Raw genomic sequence first — 21,085 nt, 5'->3', positions numbered from 1 at the left:
AGCCCTCCCAGCTTAGAGTAAAACCCAGGTAAAGAATTTAAAGATGCATGGCCTTTAAGGCCTGTCCTAATAACACAGGTGATAACTTTTGATATCAGTCTAAGATTTAGCCCTGCAGGAGCTCGCATGTTCAGAGGGAAGGGCAATCCATCCCAGGAGACAGCAATAACAGGGAAAGCTTCCAGAACCCAAAGGCTGGGTACCCCCTGCGCACTCAGTAAGTGGGCATGATCTGCAGCGAGCGGACCGACCCTAGTCTTCCAGTAGCAACTTGTCCAAATAAGCACCACTTCTTTTTTACACTTATTTTCAATTTAGCCAAAAGGAGGGCTGGAATGGCTTGCCAGAGAGCTGTCTGAGATCTGAAGTTGATCGAGCTGCAGGAGCACACACTCTGAAATCTCTGCTTTCTAGTTTTTCTCTAGCACAAGGAGGGGAGATGAAGCTTAGTGACACACCTGCTTCTACTCAGGAGATTTCTGTCAGAGCAGAGCTGTTGAACCCCATTCCAGCTCACCACAGCTGGCCTGGGCCCTCCTCTGCCCTTTAATTACCCATCTGAGCTGCCTCCACACTCCTTACCTCCCACTCATAAGCCACACCCCTCAACAGTGGGTGTTAAGCTTGAGTGTGCATCATAAACACCTGGCAGGCTTGTTAAAGCTCAACTGCTGGCTCCCTTCCAGAATTTCTGATTGGTAGGTGTGGGTACCAATACTTTGAGAGCCAAAAAGATAACCTGCTTTTTGCAGCTGATGGCTGGAATCTTGAACAGAAGCCTGATACTAAAAAGTCAATTATAAAAGGGGGAAGATGCAGAACAGAATTTAAAATTCTCATGGAATTCAGACTTTCTGGAGGCATGGAGGTTGGATGAACCCCTGAAACTACTACCCTAAGATAATCTTTAAACCTTAAACCAAAAATATATTCTCTGAAGTCTTGTTTATCTGTCTATATGGGATCAAGTTGACAACAGCAACTCGACAGATCAGATAGGAACCTGAGGGGGCAGTAAGTTTACATTAATGGAGAAGAATAATTCAGAAAAGGAAGGTGAGAATGGCTGCACAACTCAAAGAATGTAACCTATGTCACCAATGGTACATGTAGAAACTTGAACTGGTGCTTGTTTTTGCTGTGTATATTTTCAACAAATAAAATATATATACATATACCTATATATCCACACATACATACATACATATATATATATATATATAAAATTTCACTGTAAACACCTCTCAGACAAAGTAAAAAGGGAGCCCAAGTAGTCTATGCTGCCTTTTGGAAAAAGATGCAGATGACCAGCTGAGATGACAGGAGACCCAGGAAGTACCACAAACAGATACACGTACAGATTCTTATCAATTCCACTTGCTTGAAAGATTTCTTGGCTGGGCCAAGCGTACAGGATGAAATAACTTAAAATGAGGACAACTGGCTTTATTCCACATTCTTCTCTATTTGTAATCCAAGCTGATTCTCTTGCGCAGAGACCTATGTTAGCATCGTCATCTGGCTGCCACGTACACACCTCTTACCCTCCCGGTGTAGCTGCCGAGAATGAGTGGCTCTTCTCACCACCCTCTGTGTCTAAACCGAAGTCGAGGAAGGCACTCCTCCCCACAAGGTTCAACAGCCACGTGTCTGGAGGTACTCTCGAATGCAGAGGATACACCAAGGATTTGCCCTTGGTACCCGACAGTTGAGTGGAGCAGCCTTAGGGATTCTAAAATCATCTGATCAGTTTTAACTTTAGATTTTTTTTTTTAACTGTTTAGATAAATGTTCTATGTGGACAAAAAATTTGACGTTGTAAAATCAAAACAAAGTGGGACTACCAATCGCAAATTCAGATTTTCATGTTCTTCAAACCTGCCTATTATAAATGCTAGACATTTGAATTTATAAAAGAAATTTATACACATACCACTTCTTTTTTTTCTATAATGTGGTTCCACGTAAGATTTTTTTTTTTTTTTTTTTTTAACAAAGGGGTTCTAATGCTTTGAAGAAAAAGGCAAAGTCACTAGATTAGAACAGAGACAAATAATGAGGCATCGATCACCATTAGTTGCTCAAAAAAGCTCTAAGCCTTTTGTGCGGCTATGTCCAGGGCATCTGCGCCCTTCTCACCACACCACTGACCAGATCCTTAAGTCCTTTAATGCTTTTTTACCTGGCTATGATGGCTACGGAAACCCTGGTGGCGTAGTGGTTAAGTGCTACAGCTGCTATCCAAGAGGTTGGCAGTTCAAATCCGCCAGGCGCTCCTTGGAAACTCTATCGGGCAGTTCTACTCTGTCCTATAGGGTCACTATGAATTAGAATCGACTTGATATCAGTGGGTTTTGGTGGGATGATGGCTACGAGGCTCATCATCCTACAGAAAGGGACAAAACACTCTAGTGGCTGACCCTTCTTCTGAAATCTGAAGCTATCACGATTGTCTTCTCTGGTTAACAAGGACTGTGGCCACCTTGGTCTCCTCTCCTGTTCTAATGGTGGTATTTGTAAGTGACAGGTGAGGAAGGAAGATTAGAAATGGTACTCCCCATTAATAATTCCAATTAGGATTTTCTTTCTGAGGAGGGAGGTACACAGCTCTTCTTTCTAACAAAAAGGAAATCAAGTCAGAGAGAGGAAAGAAAAAGCTAGTCAAGGAATAATGAACAATGTGAGTAAGACCCCATTTTGTTAGATACCTACAAAACTTCCTAAGTGCCGATGACAGTGCTGCGCGGATTTTTACCTTTACCTGCTAGTCCTTCAGCAGAAGCTACCATTCCTACAGGAGCCAGTGCTAAAAGTTGTGCAGTTCACTACAAAAACCTTGCTCAGAAATTCTAAGGAAGTGGTATTAATTTGTGCTCAGTGTGTCTAGCCTCCAAGGATCTCAAAGCACATTAATCACGGTCACCTCACCTGGAACAGAGAGGTAAAAACACCAAAAAGCTTTAGTGGGGCTGAACATTCCACGTAGGGAGTGATTTCTCCCTCGTAGGCTAGTTGGGCCTGGGCACACTGGAAGAGTTAATATTTTATTGATGATCCTTGTAGTCATTAAGAAATAAGAGTCTAGACATCCACACTATTGACATGTAACAACAACCTGACATATTACTTACCAAGCAACTGAAGCTGCTTAAGTCTGATGGGAGTTTACTTCAGACAGAAGCAACTGAGGGAATGAATTCTGCTTGAATGTTTCAAATAAAGGGAATGATACAGGTAAAACTCAAAGCCTCGGAGACAGGAAACTTCCACTTATCGAATTTTCAAAGACAGATGGGAGTTGTGAAACTGTCCGTGGCCAGTAAGATTCAATTTGCACCAGAATCGTGAAACCCAGCTCAGCAGTGCCTCGTTACTAAATGCAAGTACTTTTTTGCCTAAGTACAACATCATTATTATTAGTAGAATAAGTGCCAAAATGCTTTTCTCTCTTCTTTGAAGAGAGAGTACCTCTAAAATATTCTGCTCAAACGTGGTGTCAAGTTTAATTAAATATGTAAATTGAGGAAAGAGTTTTTTTTTTTTTTTAAAAAGTGGGGAAGGCTCCAGAAATACCCTGAGTTTGAAGCTGCTTTCTTTGGAGTCTAAGTCTATCCATCGAGGACCAGAAGGTTCTGGACAGTCTAGGTTAATGGTCTCCTCTCAGTCAGCTCTGATATCACAGTGAGCCTTAGGAAATCTGTTCTCATTCTCTGGGTATTGATGTCGGAAGGTAAGATATGCCCAGGCTCATCTTTCAAGCCTAGGTGATTGCAATACATTAGATATAATTTACATAATAAATTTAGATCTTAAGCAGAGAAATATCAGACAGGTTATACAAAATATGCTAGGCAGGTCTGTCTAGAAACCTTTACTCCCTTTAGTCAAGCAGGCTATTCATAAGAATCTCTGATTCCAACTAGAAAACGCTTTAGCAACTAACTAAAACATGGATCAAATGAAGCCAGCCTCTGCCCCATTCACATCTCCAGTCCCTTCTCTTACTATCTACTCCTAATTCCTGCCCTTTCAGGTCTTCTCGAACACCAAACGGATTTCTCAATGCCATTTTCAAAACAAAAATTCTCTTGATTCTACTCACGTGGTATTGGCTATAGTGACAACATCCTAATGAACTTAAAGCTGAAAAGTCAACTGTTTTTATAAAATTTGTTATCTGAAATAGAGGTTGGTGGTATCCTAGGTTGGGAGTTAACTATGGCCTTCTTGTGTGTGTGTGTGTGTGAATATATGTTTTATTTCTTTAGGGCAGGGATTAGTAAACCACAGCCCTTAGGCCAAGTCTGATCCACCACCCTTTTGATAAATAATGTTTTACTGGAGCACAGGCTTGCCCATTCATTTACATACTGCTTATGGTTGCTTGTGAGCAATAACAACAGAATTGAGTAATTATGATAGAAACTGATGACCTACAAAGCCTAAAATATTAACCTATGAACAGAAAAATATGCCAACTCCTGCTCTGGGGTAAATACCCAGAAATAGGACTGCTGGGTCGTATAAAAAGTATATGTTTATGTTTTTAAGAAATTGTCAAACCATTTTCCAGAGCAGCTGTTCCGTTCTCCATTCCCACCAGAAATGAACAAGAGTTCCGGTCGCTCTGCACGTGGGCTTCAGGGGGACTCTGTCAGCACTGCATGTTGTCAGGATTTTTAATGTTGGCCACTCTAATAGTTGTGGTGTGATAGCTGTGTAGTGGTATCTCACTGTGGTTTTAGTTTGCATTTCCCTAATGACTGATGATATTGTACATCTTTTCATGTGCTTATCTGTCATCCTTACATTCTCTTTGGTAAAGTGTCCATTTTTTAAAATTGGGTTACTTTGTCACTTCCATTCTGTTATTGAATATATCCAGTGAGTTTTTTTTTTTTTGATTTCAGGTATTTTATTTTTCACTTCTAAAATTTCCATTTTTTTCTTAATTACTTATATTGTTATTGAGAATATACACGTCAAAACATACAATTCAGTTTCTACTTGTACAATTCAGTGAAAGAACTATGGCGTTCTTAAAGGTAGGAAAATTTTGCAATAAAAACAAAATGGAAGCTTGGTTTCTGAAAAGCTGGTACTTTCTCTAAACCACAGCATTCCTACTGGAGTCAAAAAGGCTAAGGAAAAAAAAAATGGCTAAGAAGTCACTAGTCCCACAGTTTTGCTACCCCCAACAAAATGAAGAGCCAGAATCTATTTCTGACTGCCGTCTTTTTTTCCAGTGAACAAAAATACTGACAGCCTCCAGCCCTGGTTCCCTAGATATTTATGGGCTAGAAAAAGTAAGAGAAGCAAACTCACCTAACATCTCTTCCTTTAGTCTTTCGTTACGTTCTTCAATTTGCTTAGGCAATCTCTGAGGGAAAAAGAAGAGAAAGAAAGGTTGGTGAAAACCCCTTCTGGTTTTATTTTGAGAAAAACTACAAACATAATGTGAAAGTGACATCATTAATAAAAGTGTGACGTATTCCCATTTAAGTAAAGAAGAAGGCAGGTATTTATGTTGGTGGTTGAGCCACTGGAGGTAGGAAGTTTGTTGGTTTGCTGACATATTCCCAGCTCTTAGGACAGCACCTAGCTCAAAGGAGGCCCTCAAGGAAAAAAAAACTGATGAACAACGAAATAAATAAAATTCTATATATATGTATATATAAATTGGACGAAAAAATATAGATACAAAAAAACGTTGGAAAGGCTACATGCTTGATGTTTACACTGCTATCTTTAGGTGGTGGGATTATGGGTGATACATATATTTTTAATATATTTTGCTTCTTTTCATCTTCTAACTTGAATTCTCTCCTTATAGAATCTGATTTGTTGAGAAAGGGCTGGATCAATCTTGAATGTTTCTCAACAATCATCTAGCTCAGGACTTCTTACCCTCAGCTCTATTAACATTTCAGGCTGGACAATTCCATGTTGTGGGGGTTGTCCTATGCCTGGCAGGATGTTCAGCAGCACCCCACTTTGCCAACTAGATGTCAGAAGTACCCTCCCAGTCATGATCATCAAAATGTGTCCAGATGTTGTTAGATATCCCCGGGGACCAAAATCGGGATTGAGAACCACTAATCCAGATTAGAGTCTCTTACAGCCCCTCTTAGCTCTGTAATTGGCCCCCAAAACTCTGGGATTACAGAAATAACTCGTTTATAAAAATTCTAAACAAATTATTTCTGCATATAGGTATAAAAAAAGATTAAAAGAGTATCAGTTACAAGGTATCACTGGCAAGAGCTATGTTTAAAGGATACTCTAAGGGTATTTTTGAGAAATTTCCAAAGTTACAATCCACTGAAAAATCAGATAAATCATGCATTTTTCTGCCAAGAATCACAAAACTTTATACACTGACAAACCCAAACTAGTTAGAAAATAGCTAGCACTATTTAATGCTGTCATATGAAATTATCTGAGTAACTGTTATGAAACTAAAATGGCCGAACTGCCTCTGGATTATAATGCTAGATACTCTCACTTTTAACTGTAAGAGGAAAAATGATTCCAAGGTGGGGGGAGGATACTAAGTTACTACGTTGGCTAAAAAACCAAAAACATCGGTTTTGATGAATTCTTTCTACCTGGTGTCTGCTCCTTTATTTTTGTCTTTTCAATAAGAAGGCTGGCAAGCTAGCAAAAACCCCAGAAATGCTGCTCTTTTCCAATAGCTGCATTTGTTTTTTTTTGCCCCAAGGAATCCTGAACACAAAAGTTAGGGTTGGCATTGCTGCCATTCCATGAAGCCTCAAGGAGGAATACAAATAAATCCGTTTCAAGAGCAGCGAGGGTCATCCACGAATGAGCCCTGACTCAGACACAGAGAAGCAGGTGCGGAGCTGTGGTGAACTGGCGTATGAGCACTAAGCTGCTCCATACCATACCTAATGGATACCATTAAGAACTGTGTAACAGGAAAGTCTATTTATGGTCCATCTTCCAAGAATATAGTCTGTTAATCTATCCGGGCATGAAAGGAGTGACTTTAGTGATGGAGGAGGGTTCCTGTGGCATAATCTGCCATTGAGGGGAAAAAACAATTTAGAGTTAGCCTAGGGCAGAATTTTAAGCTCTCTCTCCTTTTTTTTTGACGGGGTGGCGAGGGGAGGAGGTGGGGAATGAAAGGCAGGGATGGTCAAGAATCTTAGAGTTGTTAGTGACTATTAACACTGGGATACTAGACAACTCAAATAACTTCTTAGGGCTTTCCAATTTCCAACTTATGGTCTGAGCACCTTCCAATTCTGTTTGGCCCCAGAGACAACCCTGATGGGAAATGCTGACAATGGGGTGGGTATCAGGATCAAAAGTAAGAAAGGTAGTAAAACAGAAAAGGGGCAAATATGATGTAAAGAGGTAATGAAATAGGCTCTGCATTTAGTCAAGATGAGGATTCTACCAGGCTGACTCCCCTGCAGAAAGCAACTATAAAATCTGGACATTAAAAAAAAAGCTACCTGAAGGCACTGGAGAATGAACAGAAGTAAGCAGAGTCTGAAGGGAGTACACTCTTAAAGGGGGGAAGTTGTATGAAGTGAGTTTCCATTTTTGAGGCTCTGGGCCATGCACAGTGAATACAGTGCACAGGGCATGGTCCCTGGTGGAAAAAAATACAGACTTTCTAGCCTGAGGAGGCAAAAAACTGAATCTGTGGAAACCAGGGCTGCTGGAACGCATGGGGAGAATACTGGAAGGGAAAGAATGAGAGAGGAGATCCCTAAATTCTGTCTCTCCACATCTCTGACTGACGTAGAACAGACTCAAAGCAAATCAGCTAAAGAGAAAAGATTAGAGGTCAAATCCAACAAAGGTAGCTGCCTGCTAAGAACTAATACTCAATGGAGAAAAATTACGGAATCCAGAGTCTTCATGATTTAACATTCATAATGTCCAGAATACAGTCCAAAATTACCCAAAATACAAAGACCCATGAAAATGAAACCCGTTCTCAAAAGAAAATCAACTGATACCAATCCCAAGATGACTAACATATTAAAGTTAGCCAAGATTTTAAAGTGGTTATTAAGTTATCCACAATGAAGTAAAACAAAACATGCGCACAATAAATGAAGAAAGAAATTGCACCAGAGAAATAAAAACAATAAAAAGAACCAAACAGACATTCTGGAGATGAAAAAGGCAATATCAGAAATAAAAAAATTCACTGGATGGACTTAGAAATTGAGTGGAGATATGAGCAAAAAGTAAGCAAACTTTAGAGTTACAGAAATAACCTAATGTGAAGAAATGAGGAATGAAATTGGGAAAAACAACGACGGTGATGACAAAAATCCCCAGAGAGCCTCAGGAGCCTATTAGATAATATCAAATGGCCTAGCATATGTATAAATGGAGTTCCAGGAGGAAAGAGAGAAAGAAAAAAGGGGCAGAAAAATTTTTGAAAAAGTAATGGCCAAAATTTCCCAAATTTGATGACATAAATTTATAGATATAACATGTTCAACATGAACACTAAGTAGGACAAACATGCCAAGGCACATCATAGTCAAATTGATGAAATCCAAAAATAAAGAGCAAATCTGGACAGCAAGAAGAGAAAACTGCACATTACACAAGGGAACAGTGACTCAATTAATGGTTGACGTCTCATCAGAAACAATGGACGTCCAAAAGAAAATAGAACAACATTTTTAAAGTACTGAAAGAAAAAAAAAAAAGTCAGAATTCTTTATCAAGTGAAAATACTCGTTAAGAACGAAGACATCTGGAATGATTAATTTTTTTTTTTTTTAAATGGACAGTGGTGACAGCACAGTGAATATCACTGAACTGTACACTTAAAACTGGTTGAAAAAACAAAAATTTTTTGTGGAATATATTTTATAACCCCCCCCCCAAAAAAATTAAAGTCATTTTCAAACAGAAGGAAACCGAGAGAATTCATCACTAGCACACCCACACTTTAAGGAATGCCAAAAGGAGTTGTTTAGGTTGAAGGGAAATGGTGCCAGATGGAACCTCAGGTCCTCAAAAAGGAATGAAGAGCTTTAGAAATAGTAAATATCTCGGTAAATAAAAAAGACTTTTTTGGGTGGCTTTTTCCTCCTTAAGTTCTTTTATAATACACATGACTGTTAAAAAATTACGCTGTCTTGTGGGTTTATAATGTATATATAAGTATGATACATATTATAACAAGGTATCATAAATGACCTCCTTTCACAGAAGGCTTAGAACTAGTTTGAAAAGGCTAACGGCTACCAAGAATATAGTCAAGACTTTAAGAACTCTGCTCTCTTTTCCCATGCCAAATTTAAGTTAACCCTGCCATTCAGGGATATGCTAAAAACTCTGATAAAAGTTTAAAACTGGTTTCAAACTGCTTATATAATTATTCAAACCAGCCTGTCTCTCATTACTCTATTTCTAGATAAATAAAAGATGTTATTACTGAAGGTATTCATTCACCTGAAGTGTGGTTAGAAAAGAAGAATCATGTATTAATGCAGAGAGGTCAATCAGCATTTTCCAGATTTGCTCCATGGCATAAAGGTCCTATGAAGTAAGTAGGAAACTTTGTACAGTAAGGGCTCCAAAGCCCTCAGGAGCCAGACAGGAAATGTAAACGAGTAGAGGAGTTGGTGTAAGACGACAGGAAGTGGTGAGGTCAGTGTTGGAACTGAAGAGTTCTAGCTGAATGCCAGTGTACAGGAATTCTAGAAGGATCCAGGGTGTCCAAATCTTCCAATTTCAAGGAGTCAGACTGAGAGTCTTATATGGTGAAATTTTCTTATTTTAAAATGTTGAACCCTTGCTTCATTTAAAAAAGTTGGGTGGAAATAAAAAATGTTTCTGTAGCCTTCTCTTGTTTAGCTTTTGGTTGGCACTCTCCTTTATATATTGGAGATTCATGATGGACCTCTCCATCCTAATGGCTCTCTGAAAAGTCTGGCAGTCAAAAAAACCTGTTTAACTTGTTAAAGCAAGTGTTTCTCAAACTTGTTTGAACATCTATTACTTTCGGGCACTAACGCATACACATCCAATTCTGTAGCAGACACATTAGTACTATTTCACTCTGCATTAGAGATGATCAAGAGTGGTGACAAATGTAAAAGGGCATCTGGAATTATTCTTAAAGGGGGAAAAAATCAATAGTGTTTAGCTCATTTACAACTCAGAAAAAAATGGTTACAAGGTTTAGAAGCAAAAGGGCTGGGAGTGCCAATGATAAGAATAAGAGTCATTCTAGGAAGATAAGAAGGTTAGTCTGGGAGATATTCAACTGGAATGGAAAAAACTGAGGGTATGGACTAGGCATATGACAACAGAATAGAAACTGGGAGACTGAATAATGAAAAGAAAAACAGAAAACCTTAAGTTTATTACATATAATACCAAGAATCACTTTGGACTAAACTATTTAACTCCAGTGGAGATTTCCCTAGTACAAAAATGAAACAAAGGTTTTGTAAACGTACAATCACTTTTAGAATGGATATTAAGGATACTGTGTCCCAAAGGATTATTTAAAATTAACTGAGTAGCAAGACAGGGAATAGAAGAAAAGGAAAAAACAAAAAAATACGTGTATATATATTTAGGTTTTACCATACAAGCTTCTCTTGCTTGATGTACTGACGGATCTTTTTCTAATATAGATTTATAGTCTTCCAAAGCTTCATCCAGCTTGTCTGTCTTCTCGTACAACTCTGCCCTCCTCAATATTGCCCTGATATAGCTGGGGTTTAACTGAATTGCTGTAAAAGGAAAAGAAATAATTGTTACCATGAAGAAAAAGGGCCCATACACCTTTGGCTATGTAAAATTTCTTTATCAACCATTCCCCAATGGTATGAAAGGAAGAGTCATCTGTCAAAGTTGACTGCAACAGGTTTGGTTTTGGTTTGGCATACCTGGGGTTGGCAAACTTATTCTGTAAAAGGCAAGACAGTAAATATTTTATGCTTTGCAGGCCATATTATCTCTGTCACAGCTACCGAACTCTACTATAGCACAATGGCAGCCACAATCGTAAATAAGTTCAGCTGTGTTCCAATAAATTTTTTTTTAATGGATACTGAAATTTGAATTTCACCTAATTTCCAAATCACGAAATATAATATTTTTTTTCTCCCTTTAAAAACGTCAAAATCTTTCTTAACCTGTGGGCTGTACAAAGACATGCGGTAGCTGGATTTCACCTGTGGGCCAGTTTGCCGACAGCTGGTCTAGACCCCAAGTCCTGACCTTTGCCTACTTGTCCTTGGCCTAGAGTAGGCCAGAATGCACAAGTGCACAGTGAAAGAGTGAGAGAATGTCAAGGTGGCAAACTCTGCTCCCATTTTTTTCCTAGGCCCTGACTACTGCGGTTACATTTCTAGCTAAACTCTCATTATTTCCTCAAACTACTGCTCCAGCACCATTAGGTCACTGAAGCACAGTATGTTTTCCTTTATCCAGCAACAATCACTCTTCTAAAACTCCTTTGAACATTTTTTATTAAAGTACATCACATTCCCTCCAATCCACCCTGAGTTGTTCTTTTCTGTTAGAATGCAACACCATGGCTCTAGAACTTTCCTTCTTTTTACATCATATACCCTTAATTTTTATTTGTTCCTTTTTTCAGTGAATATTTATTTAGTATCTAATATGTATATCTAATGTAGTGTATCTTTGGGGATATAGCGGTAAACAAGATAGACCTGGTCCTTATAGTCATGAAGCTTTGTGCTATTTCAGTAGGCAAGAGCAGACAGCACACAGGTAAATAATTTTGGATAGTAATAGTGCTGTGAAGAAAAACAAAACCAGGAAATATGATTGTGAGCGAAGGGAGAGTGAAGTAACTTCAGAGTGATCAGAGAATACGAAGAGGGAATATTTGAGGGAGGCCAGCGATTTGAAAGGACGAGGAGGAGGAGTGTATGGGGACTAACGTGTAAAAGTTCTAAAGCAAGAACAACCCTGCATGTGGGTGTCTAGGCTGGGGGCGGGGAACAGATGAGGGTAAAAATATAGGTAAGGACCTGATCATGCAGGGCCTTGCCGGCCAGGGAAAGGAGTTTGGATTTTTCCCTAAGTGTGATGAGAGCCCACTGGAGGGGTTTCAAGCAGGTTAAAGACGTAGTCTGGTTTATATTTTTAAAGGATCACTTTGAGTCCAATGTGAGGGGTAAGAGTGGAAGCAGTGAGACCAGTTAGAAGGCTACTGAAATGGTCCAGATAAGAGATGATGTCGGTTTGCTCTAAGCTAGTAATAGTGGAGATGGAGAAAAGAGGTCAGATTAAGTATATGTTTTTGAATTATAGTCCATAAAAAATCAAAAACCAAACCCGTTGCTGTCAAGTTGATTCAGACTCATATAGGGCAGGATAGAACTGTCCCACAGGGTTTCCAAGGAGCGGCTGCTGATCTTTTGGTTAGCAGCCAAGCTTTTAACCATTGTGCCACCAGGGCCCCAATTCATTAACCACATGGCATGAAAGAAAGAGAGCAAACAGGGATGACCCCAAGGGTTTTAGCTTCAGCAAGTGAATGGACAGTGATGCCATTTAATAGAATGGAAAAAAACTGAGGGGGAAAGCAAGTTGTGTGTGTATCTGCGTGTGTGTATGGGGTGGGGGAAAGGGAGCAGCACCACAGTTCTGTTCTAGCCATCTGAAATTTGAGGTGCCTTTCAGACATCCTAGAAGAGATGCCAAGTTTGCCACAGGATACAGGACTCCAGCAGAAGGGAGAAGTCAGAGCTTCAGATATAAACTTCAACATGTATATGGTATGGTATTTAAAGCTCCAGAACTGGATGAGATCATTTAGGGAAAAAATAGAAAAAAAGAAGAGGGCCCAATGCAGGGTTAAGGTCTGGGGGCTTCTAACATGTTGAGGTTGGAAAGAAAAAGCCAGCAAAGGAGAATAAGAAGAAATAGCCAATGAAACAGGACAAAAACAAAACATACACAAAAACTAGTGAGAGTGTGGTATAACCAAATTCGAGAGAAAACATTTCCAAGGAGGAAGGAATGATAAAACGTATTAAATGTTTCCGAGAGATCAAGCGAGACGAGGATAGAGAAGCAACTAGAGAACTGGGCGACGTCAAGTGGCTGATGGCCATTACAAGGCCAGTTTCACTGGCATGGATGAAACTGAAGCCTAATGGAAGTGCAGTGAGAAGAGGATGGGAGAAGACAGTAGAGAAGATTCTTTCAGTAAGCTTTACTGTGGAAGACATCAGAGAAATCGTACTGTAATTTGCAGGGAATACTGGGTCAGGAGACGCTTTTTTGAAGAGCCTAAACCTTTTGACAATTCAACTTTATGGGCTCTGTCTGCCAATGTCTCTTTGACCAGTACATCATATCCTCTTATAATATTCCCAGTTAGGGTATCACAATATCCATAGGAAAAACAATCCGAGGATCGCTACTGAATCTTTTTAAAAACTGAATCCCCTAATTTACATTTTAACCCAGATACCCCCACCTCCCCAACTAGTGGATAGCTTCTAAATGTACAAATATTTGTTGAAGAGCAGGAATTTTTCCAATTAGTTTATAACATAGCAATCTAACATGTTATTTTATTTCCCAATCTATACAAAGAGAATGAATTTAAACTTCATACCAAGGTTGAAAACCGTAAGGTGACTGGGGTATTAAATACTGTTCCATGACTATTAGTAATGGACTCCACCATGACCCCAGATATAAGCTGTCCAAGTTCTTTCCTAAGAAGATGTATGAACTGAGTGTGGGCGTGATGTGTGTGTGTGTGTGCATACGTTCCTGAATGCAAACAAACCGTACTAATGTCAATATACTTTGCCCATGGGTATAATGCATGCTGCCTGTCGCAAGTATGTCTAAGCAAATAAATATTGGTTTAACCAGATCCAGTAACAAATTTGGAAAATGCTTTGGTTGCAAGTCTTCCCCTCATTTTCTTGGCAGGCTCCATACACTCACGGCTATAGCTAGAAATGAACTGTTTCCTCATCTGTGCTAATCAAGCTTATAAGGTATTTTCTCACTATTTCGTTACCGGGAAAGAAGCTCTGAAAATCAGCAGCTTGTTCCTAATTTAAACTCTTCAAATCCATACACCTCACATAGAAAAGGTAGGTTAAACCTTCTCCTGAAACAAAACAGTACATTCAGGACCAGTTTCAGCCCAAGATGATAATAGGTCAGAAGCAGTTTGCTAGACTCTGATAAAGTAATAGTTTCATTCAGATACTATAAAGAAATTCTAAGTATTTAAAAAAGAAGGAAAGTCAGTAAGAAGGTGCTAAATTAATGTAGAGAAAAAAACTGAAGAAGTTGGAAGCTGGCAAAATTGTCACGAAAGGAGAGACTGGAAGGGCTGACTCATTAGGGGGAGAGCAAGTGGGAGAACGGAGTAAGGTGTATATAAACTTATATGTGACAGTCTGACTTGATTTGTAAATGTTCACTTGAAGCTCAATAAAAGTTAATTAAAAGAAAAAAAAAAACTGAAGAGGGGGTTCACGCTTAGGGTGAGAGGAGGACTAGATAACATATAAGGTTCTTTCTAACTCTAGGATTCTCTCAGAGACTATCCAAAGAAGGAAAGTAGAAAAAATACAAAACCCAGTAATTAGCTAGAAAAACTAATAACAGTAGTAACAGAGTAAGGAAAAGTGATCACGTGTCTTCTCCATACCAAGGTGGTTAGAAAGGCAAGGTAACTATCTGGCCTATCGGGAAATTTTGAAACCAACAAACAAACCCAATAGGGATCCTGAGTGTCGGGGTGACTCCTTATAAATTGGCAGGATGGAAAGACCTTAATGAAACTCAAGTATCAGACAGCAAAGGCTTAATTCAGTACGTAGAACCTGAAAGAATAATTAAAATGATGGGAAGCAGTACATCTGAAGACACCACCACTTCACTAACAGAAGTGTCCCTCAGGATGGCTGCCCCGATCCCCACACAGGTCCAGGTGACTTAACAGCAGCTAAGATCTTCCATTTGAATCTCAAAGGGAAGTAATTTGGAAACTACAGGAAGGAAATTCCATTTCATGAGTGTCTGCTACCCAAGTGGCTTTGAATTCTTCCTCACATATTTACTAATACAGGAGAACTATCCATTGAAAAACATATTACACTAAGATGACTACTACACAGGATCTCTGAAAATACTGAAATATAAACCTCTTATTTACAAGCCCCAGAGGAAGGGTATACAGTATGAGTGCACACCTGATGAAAAGTCTCTACTGGTTTGCCTAGCACAAGTAATGCTCTTGTATGTCAACATGTAACAAGACAAAGAAGGTTGTACCTTTGCTGCAGTCACTGATAGCCATCTCTTTCTTGTCCTAAAAGGAAACACAACATTAATATGTGTCACCCTAGTTCTATCTTTAGTGGCTCAAAGGCTCAATGACATGAGCTGATCATTAGTAACTACTAATGGAGATGCAGAACGCTCTTCAAATCACAAGGAAACATGCATGTTACTTCTAAGCTAGAACTCAAAATTCCATGGGGGCAGCTCTGACTTGAAAGCCTCCTGGTAACAAATTATTTAAGTGGCTTCTTTCCTAGAATGTCTCTAAAAATTGTTGTAGTTAACCTATTCCATTGGTGAGACACATTAGAATGTTGAGATTTAGAAACTCTGTGATTTAACCAGGGCAAATGACTGATCTATGAATAACTGAATTAATTATCCTCGTCCTTGGCTGGGTTAGTTCTTATACTATCAAAGTGGTATCTTCCAAAAGTATACAGATGGTCCACCTACTGATACACAGAGCGTAGCCTGTCATGTAGTCTTAGTTATAAACCTTAATTTGCAACAACTGATGAAACAAAAATACAAAATAATTTACCAAGTAAAAAACTCGCTAACTAATCTAATTTGCTGAGCCTATTTTTATAGCATAACAAACACTGGATGTTAAAGAACGGGAGTCTAGTTCCAGCTTGGAGCCTGACCTGCTGTTTAACTTGGCCATGCCACTTTGCTTCTCTGGGGTTCAATTTCTCATCTAAAATACAAGCAGCCTGGGCTGGATGCTATACAAGATGTCTTCCAGCTCTAAAATGTCTACTTTCCCCCAAATTAGAGGTTTTCTACAAAATTACAGAAACAATTTAGTTCAAATAAGTGTCCAATACTCCCGTAATTTCTACTGTAGCAAATACTAAATATTGTGCAGAATGTTTCAGAGCAATGTCTACCCAATTGTGCTTCAAAACCAGTTCCAGGATCAAGTCTGGGAACCAGTAATTCTACGATATTTCTTCCAGTGCTCATCATACTCATTCATACGTTAAGAAGTCCTGCAATAATGAAATCTGTGTAACTTTATGTAAATAGGTATTTTTCAACTTAACCAGATTTCCATAAATCTAAGACACGTTTTCATATTTTAAAGTTTCTGAAGTAGGAATACATCTTTACAATTCACATGTACAAATGTGCTGGTATTTTTTTCTGCCCCAGAAGCTATTATTGAGCTGCAGTGCATCTTACCATCAATTGGCCTCTTTAGATCAAGAAATTGTAGTATTTTACTGCAGAATGCTTTGACACTCACCTATTAACACCTTACGGGACCCAGGTATTATCTGTCACTTAGACTAACAGTCTCCAAAGTGGAACGTATAAAAAAAAATTAGAACTTATTTACCATCTTTTTATAACATATATATACAAAATAACATATAGTGTATACATGTCTGTGTATATTGCATGGAAGTATCTAATGTGTGTGTGTGTATAGCTATGCCAAATGTGTTGGCTGTTGAGTTCACGAACACACATGTGCATAATGGCATAATGTGTAAGGATGGTGTAATGTATATATAGTAAAACCTGCAAAAGCTGGACCTGTATAAGCAGAAACTTGTCAGAGCACGAAAATTCAAATATTTTCCACTAAAACAAGCAATAGAAAAGCGGTAAGACTGCATTCTGTTAAAGGTGGAAAACTTGAGAGATCCAGAAAAACAAGGTGGTCCTGTTGAGTTCCATGCACAGGTTTCACTGTAGTTTAAAAACATGTGAAGCCTACTCTTTCAGGGGTATCTGCACTTCTGTGGCTAGCCCCAGAGGTTAACACTCCCTTCTCAGTCCAGTCTGCCTTCTCTCTCTCTAGATATGAAACGTAAGGCTTAGCCAGGGATGCTCAGTCACGAATGCCAAGCCTGCAGACCTGCCTTTCAGAAATTCTACCCCTTAACCCATCACATTCTTGAAAAACTCAGAATATGCTCCTTAACTTGCTCCAGGGCATTAACACTGGAAGTTTTCAAGTGTCTAATTTTATAGTCCTCTTAAAGCACTGGAAACCCTGGTGGTGTAGTGGTTAAGAGCTACAGCTGCTAACCAAAAGACTGGCAGTTCAAATCCACCAGGTGCTCCTTGAAAACTCTATGGGGCGGTTCTACTCTGTCCCATAGGGTCACTATGAGTCGGAATTGACTCAATGGCAATGGGTTTGTTTGTTTTCTTAAAGTATTAAGAGTGTAACTTGGAAGAACAAAACAAACAAAATCCCACTAACAAACTATCCTTGTACAGGGACTAGAGCCTGTTGTATACCCTATGACGCATGCCAGAGAGGCTGCATGTGCTTTCCCCGACACTCATGCCTCCGCCTGACACTCTCAAAAAAGAGAACAAAGTAAGCAGCCTCGCACTACCAGACTTCAGAACCTACTATACAGCTACTGTAGTCAAAACAGCCTGGTACTGGTACAACGATAGACACACTGACCAATGGAACAGAATCGAGAACCCAGATGTAAATCCATCTACCTACAGCTACCTGACCTTTGACAAAAACCCAAAGTCCATTAAATGGGGGAAAAGACAGTCTTTAACAAATGGATAAAACTGGATATCCATCTGTAAAAAAAAAAAAAAAAGAAAGAAACAGGACCCATACTTCACACCGTACACAAAAACTAATATAAAATGGACCAAAGACCTAAATATAAAACCCAAAACTATAAAGTTCATGGAAGAAAAAATAAGGTCAACACCACAGGCCCTAATATATGGCATAAACAGCATACAAACCATAATTAACAATATACAAGCACCTGAAGATAAGCTAGATAAAATGGGATCTCCTAAAAATTAAACACTTATGCTCATCAAAAGACTTCACCAAAAGAGTAAAAAGAGAACGTATACATTGGAAAAAAAATTTTGGCTATGACGTATCTGATGAAAGTCTAATATCTAAAATCTACAGGAAAATCCAACACCCCTAGAGGAAAAAAAAAAAAAAAAAGATCTGAAGTTTCCATCAGAAATGGCTTTCGACTTCAGTTAGGGAGATTATTTCCCTAACAATAAAAAAATCAGGTCTTGGGAACTGAGATTTTGGGATGGTAAAAGTTTCATACAACTTCTTCCCAAAAGTACAACAGAAGAACAAACCCAAGTCCTAAGCATGGCAGAGCTATAGGAAGAGTGTGGCTCCCTCCCAACTAGTCTATCTTTCAGTCAGCAGTTTTCAACTGTCCCCAGCCGTGGTAAGTTGGCCTGTTGTCTGCCACAGCACCTTGTTTCCTAATTGCTAAAGGAGAGTATTAACAGTATTATGGTAATCACTATAAGAATAACATGCTTTCTCATGAGAGAATTAAGTTACAGTTAGCTTTGGGAATTTCCTATAACTCACAGCCTTTCCTTTCTATGCCAGAGTCTGGCCTGTGGAAGAGTACTGCCCACGAGAAAGTCATGAATGTGTAAGGAAAAAAGGATCCTACAGGAAAACTGTCATGAATTTAAAAGCAAGGTGACCAATTAGAAAGCACTGTCATTACCCAAGCCTAGATATTGTGAGGACAGGGAACAGAGAACAAGAGGCCATTTTAAAGAAGGGCTTTATAAATATAACAATTTTCCAAAAACCTAATGTTAGCTGACAATTAGATGGTCTTCAAGAAGGCCACCTTCAAAAGGTTTACAAATAGGGGATTATGAGTTTCCTTGTTGGAACTTTATTCTATTAGCCCAACTATATTTTTGAACATTCACATCCTCTTCTCACTACGAAAGAAAAGGAAAAAAAATAGCTGGGGCAGGAATTCTTCTTTTCCATTAAGATCTTGAGGTTTAAAGTGGTATTTCCTGAGTTCAGAAAGTTATTTATAAGGATTCCTCCAGAAGAAGAAACTTGAAACACAGTCACAAACTAAATAATCATACCAGGCTCCAGATTTCTACAAAGGAGTTCCTAGAATATTAGGTATCAGCTAAAGAGGATCTCCAGGGATGCACAAGCTCTGATAGCCAGAGATACTTCACAAGAAAATTTTTATGTGTATGTGTATTTTTTTGTGGCTGAGGGTTTCCATAAAAAAGAAAAAAAATTTCCTTTTTTTTTTTCTCTTTAGCTTTTATCAAATTCGTAAGGGGGTCTCTATGTCCAAGAGTGAGCACCACTGCTTTAACTGTAGTATCCAGTCATAGCACAATTCTCTTTAGAGTTTACTCCTCAGATATGGTAGACAAAATATTAGAACTCAAGACACGTATGCTAGTGCAACACTACCAATGGTAATAACTTGGCAACTGTGGAAACAAAGAATCCCAAGTCCTAGGAGCCAAATAGATATGGTGTATTTTCTCTGACACTGAAGGTATCCCTTAATCCCATTTTCACAACAACAAAGAATGTCTCAAGATGGAGAAGCAAACGTGAAAGACCAGAATTTTCCAGCTAAGTGTAAAAACTGTTAGGTCCAAATTCTGTTGGTAGACTACCTCAGTGCATATTGTTTTAAATAAACTAAAAAAAAAAAAGTTTTATTTTCTCTGATGCAAAATATCTTTTTGTATAAACCCAGAACCCAGTGCCGTCGAGTCGATTCCAACTCACAGCGACCCTATAGGGCAGAGTAGAACTGCCCCATAGGGTTTCCAAGGAGCGCCTGGCAGATTTGAACTGCCGACCCTTTGGTTAGCAGCTGTAGCACTTAACCACTACGCCACCAGGGTTTCCGATCTCTTTGTATATACTCTCTAAAATTATTTCTTCTCTCATGCCACGGGAACCCTTCCAAAAATACCTCATCTTGAAGAGGGAATCTAATAATAAAATACACAAGTCCAGGTTAAAAAAAAAAAACCCAAAACTTATGTGTGTCCAAGAATTCAAGCACCCCCTCCTCCCCTTCCCCTTTTTAAAAAAACTTGGCCATCCAAAGTGATTTTGATAGAGGCACTAAAGATTTCCAGGCAACATTCAAGTGATAATAGATAACTGATCTAAACAAGCAAACAAACAAACAACTACTTCATCCAAATCTTGAGCCTGCTTCACGGTTGCTTAAAGGTACATGAAATAACCTCCCCTTTACACTTTGAAAACCCTGGAGGCGTAGTGGTTAAAAACCACGGCTGCTAACTAAAAGGTCGGCAGTTTGAATCCATTAGGTACCCCGTGGAAACCCTATGGGGCAGTTCTACTCTGTCCTTTAGGGTTGCTATGAATTGGAATAGACTGAACGGCAATGGGTTTTTTTTTTGACACTTTGGATGTAAGTAGCCACAGGTAAATAAGTGTTATTATTGTTTTTTAACTCATCATTCCAACTCAGTAAGACTATCAGACAAATAAGCATGAAATTTAATCTTAATACTAACACAGTCTAAAACAAATATATTTGTACTCTCACTTATTCTAAACTCAACCTGTTATACCAGGCTGTCAATCCTTTGGAAACAGAAAATGCTTTTGAATTTTTCATGACACTTATTTTGCATTATATAAGGCACTTCTCATCCTAGCTGTTGGGCATTTCTCCCAGTGCCCATTCTTTCAAAATAAAAATCACAATCTTAGAAATATAAATCTTTAAGTTCAGAGTTTTAATCAGTGTTTCCCTCTGTCTGAGTCTTTACCTAGAATTTCAAAGGCCTAAAATAAGCAGCTGTAGCTATTCTAGGACATGCACCACTTGGGTCTTTGTTTCATTAACCTGCCCTAGTTTAGTGGAAAATTTGTCAGTCTTCCTTCCATGAAAGTATTCACTCAGCTATTTTAATGGGGAATGTTAACAGTAATCTGGCTCAAGTTCTTCAAAACATTCTTCTGTTG

At 38.8% G+C, this 21,085-nt stretch overlaps 2 protein-coding genes across 4 annotated transcripts in view; one reads left to right on the top strand and one right to left on the bottom strand.

Moving 5' to 3' along the window:
- Positions 1–21,085, bottom strand: part of TTC1 (tetratricopeptide repeat domain 1) — a 56,919-nt gene that overhangs the window by 1,840 nt on the left and 33,994 nt on the right. For both annotated transcript variants that reach the window (XM_003404632.3, XM_010592259.3), the window contains exons 5-7: positions 15,301–15,337; positions 10,597–10,745; positions 5,326–5,380 (exon numbers count right to left, since the gene is read on the bottom strand). In XM_003404632.3, coding sequence (XP_003404680.1) covers positions 5,326–5,380; positions 10,597–10,745; positions 15,301–15,337 — 241 coding nt within the window. The remainder of the gene's footprint in view (positions 1–5,325; positions 5,381–10,596; positions 10,746–15,300; positions 15,338–21,085) is intronic.
- Positions 1–21,085, top strand: part of PWWP2A (PWWP domain containing 2A) — a 74,495-nt gene that overhangs the window by 46,595 nt on the left and 6,815 nt on the right. The window contains exon 4 of one of the 2 annotated variants that reach the window (XM_064278952.1): positions 1,497–20,146. The exons of the other annotated variant lie outside the window; for it this stretch is intronic. Within the exon in view, the coding sequence (XP_064135022.1) occupies positions 1,497–1,712 (216 nt within the window). The 3' untranslated portion in view covers positions 1,713–20,146. Of the gene's footprint in view, positions 1–1,496; positions 20,147–21,085 lie in introns of those variants that run through there. 2 annotated transcript variants of the gene reach the window in all.

The sequence above is a fragment of the Loxodonta africana genome, chromosome 2, assembly GCF_030014295.1.
Source record: "Loxodonta africana isolate mLoxAfr1 chromosome 2, mLoxAfr1.hap2, whole genome shotgun sequence".
NCBI classification, from domain to species: Eukaryota; Metazoa; Chordata; class Mammalia; order Proboscidea; family Elephantidae; genus Loxodonta; species Loxodonta africana.
The sequence above is the reverse complement of the archived record's forward strand: the minus strand, read 5'-3'. Positions and strand labels throughout refer to the sequence as shown.